General features: G+C 38.6%; 1 protein-coding gene and 1 long non-coding RNA gene across 2 annotated transcripts in view; one reads left to right on the top strand and one right to left on the bottom strand.

Moving 5' to 3' along the window:
• LOC121905814 (equilibrative nucleoside transporter 1-like) overlaps positions 1–4293 on the bottom strand; it is a 34387-nt gene extending 30094 nt beyond the window's left edge. Inside the window, exons 1-4 of the mRNA XM_042424344.1 lie at positions 3842–4293; positions 1578–1673; positions 805–886; positions 75–247 (exon numbers count right to left, since the gene is read on the bottom strand). Of these exons, the coding sequence (XP_042280278.1) occupies positions 75–247; positions 805–886; positions 1578–1603 (281 nt within the window). The 5' untranslated portion in view covers positions 1604–1673; positions 3842–4293. The remainder of the gene's footprint in view (positions 1–74; positions 248–804; positions 887–1577; positions 1674–3841) is intronic.
• Positions 4294–11760: 7467 nt separating this feature from the next.
• On the top strand, positions 11761–14810 carry LOC121881565. Its single transcript, XR_006091819.1, has 3 exons — positions 11761–11830; positions 11938–12008; positions 13804–14810. It is a non-coding gene; the product is annotated as an uncharacterized LOC121881565 (long non-coding RNA).
• The last annotated feature ends 459 nt before the right edge of the window (positions 14811–15269 follow it).

The raw sequence follows: 15269 nt of genomic DNA, 5'->3' as shown, positions 1-15269 counted from the left end.
CAGCTCAGCCTCTGATATACAACTGATATATGAACACTACTCTTTGTTGGTTCCAGCAGTGTTGGAGGACTTACAGTGAGTGCAGGAAGGAGTTGAGGCAGGTGAAGATGAGCAGCGGCAGCATGGCGCACAGCGTCATCACGTTGTTGAATTTGGCCTCCAGGAGGCTGCGCTGCTCACCTGCTGCCTCTGTCTCATTGGCTGAAGTACTGACCAATGAGGAGTCCTTCAGACGGCTGGTGAAGTACTAGAGAGAAAGACAGTGAGAAAATGAACAATGCTTGTTGAAGAGTAACCATGCCAACATATTTATTCAAGAGAAGAGTGGGTGGGACAACAACTGAAGGGAATGTGGCCTCGTGGCTACATAGTGTGTGATGTAGGGGTCAGGACACCAACTGACCACCACTCAGTGTAACAAGAATAGATGTAGAGCTGGTAGTCAGAGCTAACCAGCCATGAGCAGCTGACTTTTCTGTGTCCACGAAAAGGAATAAATCTTTGGGTCATTTGTATAACCATGGACTGATTTCAAAGACCTTCTGCTCTGTTTCTGTATCACCTCAAATGTTTCTGATGCTTTAATAAGAACTTTAGGAGGTTTCCTTACTGGCAAGACCTTATTTATGCAGAAAGTCACTGTGGTTCAGGGGCTGCAGTAATTCTAATTTGGGCATGTCATTTTTTGTTTTTGCTCCAAAACAAGAGTGGAGTGGAAGAGGTTAAATTCTCTCTGTGTCAAAATAAATGCTCTGAGCAGAATACTGTATGTAGATGGAGGACAGATAGGAAATTATGTCACACCATGGTTGCAGTCATGAAGAAGTTCCAGGGTAGCAGCGTTCCTAAACCAAGCATGAAGAGGATCAGCCAGACGCCCCAATACCTGCAGGAAGTTATTTCAAAATAAAAGCAGATTACAGCGTGATACTGATAATAATAATAAGTGTCAGTGTGAGCAGTTACATAAGAGTTAAACATGATTATAATAATTGTAAAAGTAATGAAAGGATTGGCTTTTCATTTTAATAACTCTGTGTGCCTTTGAACAGACATGTTCTTTTGTTATTGTTGAGGCCCCAATGGCCTTCTCCATCCTGTTTCATGCCTAAGAACGCGATATTCTAGGTCTTAGTATAAGCAACACATGTTAAGGGGACACCATATCTGGCTTGGGGCTCTTGGTTTCTTGAGTCTTTGGGAAATGTGACTCTTGTATAACATACATGTGCATGTCCATCCAATCACAGATAATTTCTCTGTTCCTTCTGCAACTATAATAGATTAGATTTGTTTGGTGAGACAAACTGATGAAAATGGGTCAATACTGAACTTCACAGTGTATTGATCTTTGTAATTCAATTAGAAAATATCAATTGATCAAAGAATTCAGCAGAATGGCAGCAGTGGATTGGATCACAGATTGTGTTTTTAATATTCAGACTTTAACTGGAAACTAAAACCACCAGAAAACATCTGTAACACCCAGCAGTATTGATTAGTGTATCTAAAGGATTCATCAATAACTGATCAGTACTGATTGTTTTTCATTAGAACACACATTTTTTTTGACTCACTTGTCTCTCGGTGAGCTGACGGCCATTTTCCTGTGAAGAACTGATCAACTGATCAACCGAAGAACTGATGGATTGAAGAATTGATCACCTAATGGCCTGCAGACATGTAAAGCAGCTCAGTGAATGTCACAGACAGATAAAGACAGACAAGCTGATCTTCTTTCTGAGCTGCTGAAACAAACCTGACTGATCCATAAATGAATCAACCAATACATCCATTAATAAGGCAAGGCAAGTTTATTTGTATAGCACATTTCAACAACAAGGCAATTCAAGCTGCTTTAAATAGAGCATAAAAGGCATCAAGACAGAATATAAAAGCAGCACAAGTAAAAAAAGACATTTAAATATAATTAAAAAGTGTTGAATTTGGAAATAAAAAAGGCTAAAAAGGAATAAGACAAAAAACAGAAGAAATAAAAGTTACAGTGCAGTCTAAAATATTAACCCTCAAATATGGTTTAATAAAAGGCAGCAGCAAACAGAGAAGTCTTCAGCTGTGTTTTAGGAGCTGAGAGTTGCAGCAGAGCTAAAATAAATCACACAGTTGTATGAATCAATAATCAAATGTTCATCTCTGATCAGTCAGAGGTTTGCAAAGGTTCGGCATTTTTACTTTCACTTTAAATTTTCAAACATTAAAGCTGGAGACGTGATCAATAAACATCAGAGTCACTGCATTAAAAACTGTTCAATATACAATATTATAGAACAGGTAGTTAAAATCTCGCAATCTTATTGGTTGATAGCCATGGTATAATGAGCATATACTACAATATTTAATGTCCTTTTACATTTCTATTCTTAATTAAAGCTGCAAGCAGTGATGATCGGGCCCTCGGACCCTTGTGCATGTCGGGGCACGCTGCAGTCAAAGTGAGTTATTGCATAGCAACATGATACAGCAGTACATTTACCAGAGGGCACCTGACATGGACATACATTTTCATGAATATTGAACATTATTGTATTGTACACAACTATCACTTCCTGTGTCCACTATGTGGCGTTAGAGAACACCCACTAATTACATGTCATGTTGCTGTATATCTTATGTAGATCACACCATGTAAATTTCATGTAAATCGGATGATGTTTGTCATATTAGACTGACTTCCTGTTGTCAGTAGGTGGCGCTATGACTATGATTTAATATTGACATGTAGATATGTTCAGGCCTGGACTCTTACCAAACATGAGAAATCTGAGACAGATTGGACGGAGTCCAGTGGAGTTACAACAACTTCTGTTTCATGGCAAAACATGCAAATTGACTGGCACGCCCTGCCAAGGGCGTTCCATGAAAACTCAAGGTTTTGAAAACTTTTCATTGCACAGGTCTTTAGATGACACCAACAAAATTTGAAGTCAATCTGGTTAATTCTCTAGGAAGAGATTGTTAAAGTAAAATGCCTGCAAATGGCAAAAACTGTCGAAAAATTGACTGACTTCCTGTTGGGCTTAGGGTATGGCTCCAAGAGCATTTTTTAAAAGTCTGGACGTGATACATGTGCCTACCAAATTTTGTTCATCTACATTGAATTCAAAGGGAGGGTTTTGACTTTGAAATTTTGTAGAGGGCACAACTGATGGTTTGATGTAGTAGTTTGAACAAAGGTGCAAAATTTCATGAGTTTTCAATCACCTTTAGCCCCTCAAAAATGTGATAAAATGTTGCTCACAATCTGTAAACAAACAGAGACGACACAGAGCTCCATAAGCCGCTGTCTCCGCAGCACCATAGTTTACTGTTTGTGGTTAAATGTATTGAATTTCACTTCCTGTCTGTCACTCTGAAAAAAAAGGAACTGAAATTGTCAAGTCCACAAATTAACATTTCATAATAAAATACTTCAGACTCAAGACACATTTCAAAATAAAAGGATTTTGAAAGATGCTTCCTTCCAGGACACCAAAAGCTGCAGTACAGTACATACATATAATGTCTTTACCATGGCAACAACCCCCACAAGACAAGCCCCGCCCCCTGTTAGGCATTCAGGGACACTCTGAAATCTGAGAGGCAGAACAGGAACCTGCTGCTTCTGTTTGTGTGCAGACTTCGGAGTGTCCATGAACGCAGCATCCGCAGAAACACGTGTTATGTGACTGCATATGGAGAAGTGACTCTGAAACTGTCACATGTCTGTTTCTTCTGTATTCACAGTATTCAATCAGTTCAAACTGTTTGTCCCGCAGAACACCAACATGTCACATATCAACACATATCATCATATATATCAGAGCAAAGAAATCAAACTTACCTTCCCTAGCTCTGAATGTTGTCCAGATGTTTTCTGACTGTTGTCCAGATGTTCTCTGAAATTTGTCCAGATGTTCTCTGAATGTTGTCCAGATGTTCTCTGAATGTTGTCCAGATGTTCTCTGAAATTTGTCCAGATGTTCTCTGAATGTTGTCCAGATGTTCTCTGAATGTTGTCCAGATGTTCTCTGAAATTTGTCCAAATTGTTCCTGCTGGTTAAACTTCAACAACAATCAGATTCAGTCTTGTTTGTGAAAACTCAGTTTTACGGTTGAATGTTCTTCAGTTCTTCTGTTAAACGTTTTTCTGTTGAACATTCTTCATTTGTTCTTTTAAAAATTCTTCAGTTGGGTTAGTTGTGAGTCTTTCTGTCTTCTTAAAATCCTTTTCCTCTTGCATTGAGATTCCTCTTCGTGTGTCTCCCTGCTGCTGCAGTTTCAGCAGAATCTGTTCTTCCCTTTCAGCCTGCAGTGACCTTTGACCTTTGACCTCTGATAACAGTGAATGAAGTGCACTTTGTTCCTGTGTAAATGACAATGATGTGATAACAGCAGAGCAGAGTCTAGATAACCGACAGAAAACAAAGGATTGTATTGATGATATGAAATGATAGAGGCACAGGTCAAATTAATACAAAAACTCATCTAATGATAAAATAACCTCATAAACATTCTCCCCTCCACGTTATGACCAGATTCAACCCTACTTGGCTTTTTCACAGTTCCACATGGATTACCTATGAGCTACTGGTCCCATGATAATTAGGGGTAGAATAGATTATAGAATGAAGGTGAGGTTGGACTCAGGTATGGCGGTGGGGGGTTAAGGTTAGGTACTGTAGAGTAGGATGGTCGTGGTCATTGATGAGGGTCAGGTTAGAAAGGGACAGTACATGGATTTATGAACCATGGAGCCCCCCTGGAGGAAGCCCCTCAGGTCCCAGATATCCAGGTCACCACACAAAGGAATGCCCCCCACTGGGTAAGTAAAAATAGGTAAAAGTAAATAAAAGAATATTTGAAATAAATAAAGAATATAAAAATAAAAATAAATATAGAATCATTTTATAAGATATTATTAAATGTATTAAGATATTTCTGGACACTCCCCATATAAAGGAAAAAAAAACCTGAATATATATATATATGGTTAATAAAACCTTAAACTCCTGAAAAGTTGTAGTAAAAGTGCTACAAGATAAGTGCCTTAAAACATGCAAAGCAATACAATTTGGTAACACTCACTATAATAAACTAATACTATAATCTATTTATAAAACTGTATAATTAAAGTTATAACTTCTAAGCACTCATAAATGTTCATAATGATTTACAACAATAGGGTTAGGAAAGTTAGATAATAAGATAACCACAACCACAAAGGAAACATACACTGTGTGTGGAGGATTGTTATCTGCCTCTTGAAGATACCACAGTCTATGTCCATAAAATAACAAGTAAATATAGATAATAATAATAATGAATATTCATAATAAATAATCATAAATCTGATTCTCCCCCTCGGAGAGTCAGGGCATTCTTTTGGGTCCCTGGTTCAATCTGGTCAGCGACATGTTGGTTAAGACCCCATTTGTGCCACTGTCACAAGAGAATCACAGAAATTATTTTATACACACACAGTAAATATATATTTATTATATGAGAAAAAGAGGGAATGTGCTGGGACATGGACCCAAAGGGGCTTGCTGGTCTTGATTAAGACGGGTTCCTGGCTTGACTTGTCCCTGGGAGGTCTCCATTCCAGCAAGAAAGTGCTTGATGTGTGGAAGCCTAGGCTCCTTAAGTGCATCAACCAACAAAGCAATGTAATAATAATGATAATTAGGGGTGCTGGAATACAAATACATTATTCAGCAAAGCATAAATAGTGGGTTTTTTACGAATATTTGTTTCATACAAATATTTTAAAAATTATTTGTTTTCGGGAAGAAAAAAAAAGTCAAATACCAGTGCACGGGTCGGTTACATCGCTTTCTCAGTCTCTCTCCTCTACTCTGCTCTTATGTGTATCAGCAGGTCTCAATGAGGCGAGTCACATCCACCTGCTACATGACGCACATTTCCTAATTTGGACATCACTCTTGAAGTTCACCCTCCTGAGGAATCTATTGGAATGTTTCCTTTTTGTGATGATGGCTTCCTGTAGGTCCTCCTCTAATGTCCATATGTGGGTTAGGATAGGGGAACTGAACCCCACCCCCAACTGAATGGGAATAGGGAGATGCACGGTCCTTCCCCCGGAAGGCTCTTTGGGTTAGGGTTAGGGTTGTTGTTATAGACGTGCTCTCTGAGTACATCGCTTATTAAAAAATATTCAGTTTTAATGCTGTTACGTACTCGTTGGTCACCTGTGATTGGCTTGCTCTGCTGTGACACCAAATCATTTGAAATGGAGGGAGGCGCGAGTGATAAGAGAAGAAAAGTCTCATCAAGCTGACAGGAATACGACTTCCTGTCCAGTGAGTGGAGCATCAAAATAAAAAAGGCTTTTCTCTGATTGTGGAATAAAGAGTAAATGAAGGTGCACATGTCAATCAGTTAGCAGCTATTTATCTGTCTACATGATGTAATTTAACCACATGTGCAAACTAACACCAGGTCATATTTATAACGCAGCATCTTCTTATTAAGAGAACATTTGTCAGAATATAAAATACTCTGAGTTTGTTTGTAGCAGTATAATGAACCCTGAGCTGTTAAATTCTTTTATACAAATGAATAATGATTAAGTACAGGACATTTGTAACAAGCACAAATACAAATTAGATGGCATTAATTAAATTATAAAACAGTGTGAAAACCATGTAAAGTTCACAAATGTCACAGATTTTAACAGCTTTCTGACGTTTAGCTACAAATGATCTGATGAAGATGTTGAATTGTTGAAGGTTCAGCTTTATTTCCATTAAACCAAACCAAATGTAGCTGAGACTCTCCCACACAGAGAAATGTGCACATCAAACACAAGTAATAAATTAGCATGAAATAGAAATAAGTCCAATAAAACACAAATAGAACAATGTAGCATGAGAAAGATGCTACACCTCATTAATAGCAGGAAGGAACACTGTAGTGTTCTGTTTTTAAACAGATCAGCTAGGAACAGAACACACATGAATGCTTAACTCAGTATACTACATTAGACCAGTATGCAAATGTAATGTATGTGTTTATATCAGAGGTGGAAGAAGAACCCAGATCCTTTACTGCAGTAAAGTTTTCAGACAGTGCAAGAAGGAGATAAACATCACTTCCTTTGTCCACTATTTTACCTGCTGTTGGGGCTGCTTCGCTGAGATTTCGTAGGGGGCGCTATTCAGCCAGTGTGCATCACTGATGGTTTGGTGCAGACTGGAGCATTTACGATGAAGTTATAGCAACTTCCTCTGTCATGGCGAAGCATCAAATCTCAACAGTGTGAGGATGAGAAGTTTCTGCAGGGTGAGACATGTCTGTCTCGCTCACACCTGTCTGTCTCGTTCACACCTGTCTGTCTCGCTCACACCTGTCTGTCTCGTTCACACCTGTGGCATCAAAATGATGCAAGTTTTGGGTCCATTCACTTGAATTTCAATTAGTAAACAAAACTCTTGATGAGTTTGTGTGTAAAACAAATTAATTTCCTAATTTTCATCAAGTCTATTTTTAGAAAAGTAAAGACTTTTGACCCACATGACCTGGTGAAAGTGTGATTGACATGTGTACTGTCAGGTGTGTAGAGACAATAAGTAACTGATACTTATATATTTGAATGGAGAGTGTGAGTGAACCGCTAGGTGCTCGGGTCCTAATAAAGGAAAAACTGCAGTACAGAGCTACAAATTTTAGTTTTGATGTTATTTTTCTGCAGCACTTTATCAATAAACTGTCACCCTCACTCCATTTATTCCCTTCCCCTCATAGGTCATCCCCACTACTGAATTATAAATATAAGACCTATAATTATTGTAAAATAAATGATAATAACACCAAACTTCATACAAAGTTTGTATATAATCTACTGTATGTATATAGACCTTTCTGCTGTATCCTACAAAAATGAGCTGCATTCAACTCCCACACCAGTGGCAGCTGATGACTCAAAAAATTGGGGAGGACAGGAGGAATACCAACAAACCGCATCAAACTATATCATTGTCCCCCACCTGATGACATCAGAGGGGTGGGGGGGGGGGCAATTTTATATGCCAATAAAACAATTTGCTTTTAAAAACAAAAACCCCTGAGTGGTGTAAAGGCTGCTTCTTTAAAGACATTTAGCATATACATATGGTTTCTAAACAAAGAAGAGCTCATTTTAGCCATGGACTGGTTCAGATGTGAGATTTTACCAACAAAGTGAAATTCAAATTTATAGTATTGTTCTATTGTGACAACAGATTTATGTTCTCATCAAAAACAGACAACATATCACATGATTTACACGTGTTTCCTGTGTATTTTCTTAGTATACAGAAACATATAAAGTAGCACAAAGCTTATAACGTGATACAGGAACAGATCAGTGCTGAATACTAGAAAGACTGAACACTAAAAACATTCACGGATCTAAAAGTGTAGGTTCACATCAGAAAGTATTAATGCATGTATCAAATACATGACTTACACACTCTTATTTATGTGCACGATATACAGAATATAGTCTACAAAGCTGACATGTTAACACTAGGGGTGCAACGGATCACAAAACTAACGGTTTGCATCGTATCGGATTTGAGTCACGGATCGGATCATTTTTTGGATCAGCAAAAAAAAAAAGGGGAGACAATAAAACTTTGTTTTCTATTTATTCTGTAACACTCTTACAGCACGAAACAGCAATGAACTTTTGCCCATGGTCTTAAATGAAAACATTCAAGACAAACAACATTTAAGATGTCCAATGCTTAAATAAAATAAAATAAAATATATGAAATATTCAATGCTCAGTTATTGCAATATGAGGCATGATACCTTCCTCTTTTAAACATGGTGGTGAATGAAACAGCCTCTGTCCACATCATCAAAACTTGATGATAACTTAGAAACATGAACACACGTCTCGTCCTGCAGCTTGTTGAACGAGCCACCAAATAAACATTCACCGCTAACGTCAGTTAGCAGCTAGATGCTAATTAGCTTCTCAGCTGCAGCACATCAAAAGCGTGTAAACACACCTACAGATGTCACTTCGGACTCGTTAGATGCTGGTTGGATCGTTGCTCTTCAAAATTCCTGTTAGCGACACGCTGTCTGGCCATGACTTGTACTTACAGCAGTTTGTTTACTTTGTCTTAAAAGAGACATTAAATTTTGCAATTAATCCGCAGTTCATATGCCTGCTGAACCGTGGGGGAGCAGCCAGACCTCCTGCACTCATTCACTAATCACACAAAATCAACAGGTGACTGAACAACCACTCAATTAAAAACGGGATCAATTCCACATGAATGAGTGAGTCCAGACAGCTCACTGTAACTTCAACAAGCAAACTACCCACAACACATTATATATATATCTCTGCTGCATTCTTGTTAAGGAGATAAATTCACACAACAGCCACACAGAGAGACATTTAACCATCAGAGATGAAATTAGCGACCAAAGAGACAGAGAGAGAGAAGCTGTATCTGACTCACGTTATCTGATGTCTTCTTCTTTCTATCATGGAGATGAAGTATTCATGTTATAACATCCATTTGTGGCTGTTGGTCATCTTGTTTGTTAGTTAACAGAACTTTGTGGCTGCTGGTTAACCAGTCTGATATCATTAGCAACAATGACAAACAAGCTAACTCTCCTGGTTGTTTCTCCAGTTGCTTCTCTCTCCAGCCTCCCTGGCGGTGTCCTGCTGCTGCTGCGCTGCACAGTCCAGATCATTTCTCCCATTAGCTTAACAACAGTCCTTAACAGTCCTTCCATAGATGTATAAAGAGTCCTTCAGGCTGCTACAACAAGCTAACTGTTGCGTTGGCTATCTGATGGCCTGATGGCGTGGGCCAGGTCGACACACTTCCAGGTTTCCACAGGCAGTCCGTTCAGCTGCAGGACCGAGTCTCCCTGACAGAGACCGGACTGATGGGCTGGACCACCTGCAACAGACAACCAATCACAGCAGGCCGGTCACATAACAGGAAATGGAAATATGTTGGTTAAGATTCACATAAAGAGTTTCAGTTTTACAGAGAAAACACTGGTGATGAGCAACAATGATACGTGATACAATACAATAACGTACGATACAATACAATACGATACAATACGAAACAATAATATACGATACTATACAATAGGATACGATAAGATAACACGTCACCTTCAACTCAACCTCTCTAAGACAGAGTTTGAGCCTTACCATCCCAGCCACTCCCTCCATACAACAAAACATCAGCAACCAGCTGGAATCAACCCAACTCATGCCCACAAAGTCTGCCTGTAACTTGAGTGTCATGATCGATGACCAACTAACCTTTAAGGTTCACGTGGCCTCAGTTGCTCAGTCGTGTTGGTTTGTCCTGTACAACATCAGGAAGATCAGACTCTACCTGTCTGAGCAGGCAGCACAACTCCTGCTACAGACTCTCGTAATATCACGCATTGACTACTGCAACTCCTTACTGGCAGGCCTCCCCGCATGTACGTTCAAACCTCTGCAGATGATCCAGAACGCAGCGGCACATCTGGTCTTCAATCAGCCCAAAACAGCACATCACCCTGCTGTTCATATCCCTCTACTGGCTCCCAGTTGTTGCCCGCATCAAATTCAAAACCCTGACACTCGCTTACAAAACAGCAACTAAAACAGCTCCCGCCTACCTGAACTCCCTCATTCAGGTCAACACTCCCTCCTGCTCACTACGCTCTGCCAATGAAAGGCGCCTGGTACCACAACAGGACCCTAAGTCACTAGCTAGACCCTTCTCCTCTGTTGTTCCCCGGTGGTGGAACAAGTTACCAAACTCTGTTTGATCTGCAGAGTCCCTCTCAATCTTTAAGAGAAGACTAAAGACCCAGAAAACATCTCTGCACCTGACGAACTGAAGGTAGAGAAAAAACAAAAAGACAAAAATAAAATAAATAAATAAATAAATAAAGCTGCTTCTATGTACTCTATGCGTTGCCTCTGTGCGCCGCCTGTTGGCATCTACGTCCTATCAGACTCAAACTTAAGCTTTACGTCACTTACTTGTGTTGTTGTCTCCTGACTGGATCCCTGTTGGTGTTGAATCAGTCTCAGATGTATGTTGCTTTGAATAAAAGCGTCTGCTAAGTGAAATTGTAAATTGTAATTGTAAACTCAGAATCAAACCTCTTCATGTCCTTCTGTTATAACTCTGAGACTCTGTCAGTTTGTTAGAGCAGCTGCTGACCTCAAATCTCTAATACACATAATGTTTAATCTCAGTTTAAATTTAAACAATCAGTATGAAGCTTTGGACATGAAGGATCAATGAATAATGATCTCTATCTCTCATGATGTGATTGGTCCACTGATGGAACATCATTCCTATAATATTGGAGATTATATGTTAATATTTCTGAGCGAGCTGTATGGAAGCCTATGGGGGATATGATCATGTAAACTTGAAAATGAAAATGTAATTCCATAATAGCATTATAATACTGTATGTATGTGTTATTTGAGTAAAAATTAAAATGAAAATGCAATAATACAATTTGCATTATGTTGACATACTGGATGGACATATTAAAATTAAATAAAACTACTAAAATGAAAATGGAAAAGTTGTTTGACATTTAATTTTTCAAAGTCGTACTTGCTGTACTGTGGACAATATTCAAATGTTATTCAAATTTGAAAATTAAAATGCAATATAGACAATGTAACCTGATTTTCCATTTATGCATCAATATTTACCTCACAATTAAAATTAAAATGCATTTTTCTGCAATTTGAAAATGAAAACAGCATTTGAACTTTCATCTTTAAAGACGTAACCTGCTGTACGGTGGACAGTATTCAAATGCAGTGAGTGAAACAGCGCCCCCCGTCTGTTGCATTTATATTTACATGTCAACACGCTGTTATGGGGTCAAAATAAAAATGAAAATGTAATCTGACGTCTCATCATGCAGGTCGTCAGTGAGGATGTCAGTCATTCTCTGCAGCGGGACTTCATGCACCTCACTAAAGGGAAAGCTAGCAGGTATTGTGATGATGTTTAAGGCAAAGTACTGTTTAAAAATGACATAATCTTCTTTGTCAGGTTCATCAATGATGATAAATGATCTGAAGTCTATAGTTTTTGGACGAGGCTGCTGTTGACAGATTAGTGGATTTGATATATTAACAGAGGACTTGCGATCATTTTGCAGCCAATTCATGTTGAAGTTGGAAAAGTTTAGAGTTTGACAAATTACACGAGAGGCTGTTAAGTTTCATAAAATAGTTGGGAGATTGCTAAGCATACTGTAGGCAGACCACTGTGTCTGTGCTTATTTATAGACACAGCTGACGTATAACTGAACTGTTAATATTGTAGCTGTTGTTAGTAATGTTGAAGGATTAGGGTTTATATTAACCTTATCAAGAAAAATGAAACTTGCAAATAAATTTAAAAAAAAAGAATTTCGAGCCTTTTTTTTAATAAATTCTATTTCTACATTCTGTATTCTATATAAGCCCTGTGCTTCAGAACAGGAAATCCATTGAGATGAAGGTACAAAGACTGTACATTCTGCTTTATGTGCATCTTTTTCTGAGGTTTGACTTAAACATTTTAAAAAAACACAAAACAAACAAAACCTGAGTGACAAATGTTAAATGTGAGGAGAGAGACCTGGCCGACACTTCTAACAAAATAATACAAATGAACAAAGAGGACACAGAAAGTCAAACTGTCTCAAGTTGCTTTGGATGTTGTTGGCTGCAGAAGGAGAGAACATCACTGTGTGAGAAGGTTTTGGTTGGTTTTCTCTTCACACTCTGCTGGTTAAGATGTTTCCTTCAGTCTGCTGCTGCAACTAAACACACTTTAAAGTCAAACTAACTGCTTTCAACAGAGCGTTTGGTGGAGGTTTGAAACCCTGATGTGAATCATTATCTGCTGCACGCTGACAGTAAATGAGAAGCCGAGCAGAAAGCTGATGTGATCTGATGTGTTCACTTTGTCTCCTGTGTGTTTCGCTCTGGATTCTCTCATGATGGACTCACCTGACATCAGTGACATCACACAGGTGTCATGTGTTGTATCAGCTGAGCAGGAAGTCAAACTGCAGCACCAACAGTCAGACATCAACACATCTGATTGTGTCCTTATAAGTGCAGTTTAACACTTTGTTTCTGTCTTTTTCTTTTATTGTCACAAATCAAACAATAATTGTATTTTTTGATTTTCAGTGTGGAGAGGGAGAGGTGCACTAAACTGACCAGAATATCATGGAAATGATAATTATATTTGGGGGTCTGACATTCAAAATAAAACAAAGTGTAAAAGTGTTATTGATACATTAGAAACTGATTTATTAGCATGAAACTGTCACATATAATAAATGAGTGAACATTCAGCAGAAACACATGTGCTTTAAATTCTGTCAAACATCAGATTTTTTTCTTAAAAACAGCAAAACAAAGATAAAACATTTGATTTCACTCGATAACTTTTTCTTTTATTCAGTTACTTTAACTCAAAAAGCAAATATTCTTAAAAGAAGCAATGACACATTTCAGCTGAATAAGTAGTTTATAGTATATAAAAGTGAAGAAAAAAGATATAAACTCATCAAACAACTGGATGGATTTTTAAATGATTTGTTGACTCAACGTTTATCCAGATGAGACCATAAAACTCTGGATTCATCAAAATATTTAAGTAAAAAAAGTTACAGCTGTTCACATGAGAGAAGTTAATGATGATAAAATATAACTATATACAGATAATCATGTTACAAATGGTCCAATCAGATCTCCTCTCTGCTCTTCTTCTACTGGTCTTAATAAAGGTCTCGCTACTTCCTGTTGTGGCACTGAGCGTTGCTGCTGGATGTAAATCAGAAGCTGTGGAATCGACCAGTATGGACGTCATTCCTCGCCGTACTGGGCTGCAAAAACCAGGCTGAGACTGAGAGGAGAGATGAAACCAAAGATGATTTTCTTCTTCGGTGGTTTGTGGCTCCTTGGAGGTCCTACTCTGCTCCCTGGGCTCCTTCCTCTTCAGCCGGCTCTCCTTCAGCTCTGGAAACACCGAGGTTATAAGAATCCAGCTCAATGTTCTCCTGTGGGCCTGACTTCTGCCCCCTGCTGGCCTGGAGAGACATGACAACACAGATCTAAGTTACTGCATCACTCCTCTCTTCAGTTCAATATAAACAGGCTGAGTGCTTCATTTCAACCAGTCCTCTAAACAACAAACATGTGTTCAGTACCTTCAGGATGAAAACGACGACAGCGACGACCAACAGCAGAGTCACCAGCAGGACGACCAGTCTGATGATATGAACTGTTGGATCTGACGAGACACATTCAGTCATCACATTAGATCACATGACATCATGAGAACAACAGCTCCCATCAAACAGAAACTTTAGTGACATTAAATCTCCTAAAATCACTGAAGTGTGAAGCAGCTTGTTGATTATAAGTTCATCTGATCTCCTCTGTATGCTGATGATGTTGGACAAAAACAACTCGTGTTTACAGCTGGTTTGAAAGAATGAATGAAAGTCTGCTGATTGTCTCCTTAAAGCTCCTGTCTGGTTGAAATGATTCAACTGATTGTTAACAATCAATATCTTTACATGCAGTTAAATCAAATGTGATCCTGGTGAAGCTCTGAGTTCTCCTGATGACATTCAGCTCATCATGTAAAGTCCTGTTTATTATCATTATAGTGCTTATCTGGCGTCACTGACTCGTTTGCTGTCTTTTACTTTTCACTACAACACAGTTGTTATGGTTCAATAACATTAAAGAAGCCGGGAAGGAAACAGTTTACAGTTCCTTCATCAGATTCTGCCTCAGCTCTCTGTAGGTCGCTGGGTCGGTCCTGCTGCCTGATGACTTTTTATCATGTTTTACAAACATGGAAACAAAGTCAGTGTGACGTCTCAGTTCCACTGAGCTTCACACTCTGCTTCAGCTTACCTGTGTCCAGTTGTTAATGTAGCTGATAGTTTGATAGCTTGACTGCTGATGTATTCACACTGTGTGTCGTTTGTCCACAATTACTGTAATTAACACCGTACAAGTTAAAGTTCTGCTTCATGCTCTGTCAGACTCTTAAGAGGAAGCTTTTTACATTTCCAGACTGAGTGAAGGAATCAGGAGAGACGAGACAGAAGTGATGAAGAATCACAGGATGTAACGTTAATGGTGTTGAAAGAAAAACAAGGAGAAAGTAAAGAACTGTTTATTGCTGCTCATGAATTTATAGTTTATTCAAAACATTTTGATCAAAATATTTTATTTT

This window comes from Thunnus maccoyii, chromosome 2 (assembly GCF_910596095.1).
Source record: "Thunnus maccoyii chromosome 2, fThuMac1.1, whole genome shotgun sequence".
In the NCBI taxonomy this organism is placed as follows: Eukaryota; Metazoa; Chordata; class Actinopteri; order Scombriformes; family Scombridae; genus Thunnus; species Thunnus maccoyii.
This window is presented reverse-complemented; position numbering and strand designations above follow the sequence as displayed.